Source organism: Sinocyclocheilus grahami, unplaced genomic scaffold (assembly GCF_001515645.1).
Source record: "Sinocyclocheilus grahami isolate Dianchi unplaced genomic scaffold, SAMN03320097.WGS_v1.1 scaffold1668.1, whole genome shotgun sequence".
NCBI classification, from domain to species: Eukaryota; Metazoa; Chordata; class Actinopteri; order Cypriniformes; family Cyprinidae; genus Sinocyclocheilus; species Sinocyclocheilus grahami.
The window spans coordinates 24,563-24,799 of NW_015506847.1; the positions used below are offsets into that span (position 1 = coordinate 24,563).

General features: G+C 46.0%; 1 protein-coding gene across 1 annotated transcript in view; it reads left to right on the plus strand.

Moving 5' to 3' along the window:
- The window catches only part of LOC107571906 (mucin-5AC-like), an 18,692-nt gene that overhangs the window by 2,977 nt on the left and 15,478 nt on the right, over positions 1–237 (plus strand). The window contains exon 4 of the mRNA XM_016258289.1: positions 26–209. Within this exon, the coding sequence (XP_016113775.1) occupies positions 26–209 (184 nt within the window). The remainder of the gene's footprint in view (positions 1–25; positions 210–237) is intronic.

A 237-nucleotide genomic window follows, 5' to 3' on the forward strand; every position in this document is an offset into this window, starting at 1 on the left:
GGAGTTACCACAACAGCACCACAAACTACTGTTACAACAACTGAATCCTCCACAACAGCTACAGCAACAGCAGTTCCCCCAACAACCACTACAACTGTTACTGATTCATCCACCACTACTGCAGGAGTTACCACAACAGCACCACAAACTAGTGTTACAACAACTGAATCTTCCACAACAGCTACAACAACAGCAGTGCCCTCAACAACCACTACACCTCTTGCTGAATCATCCACA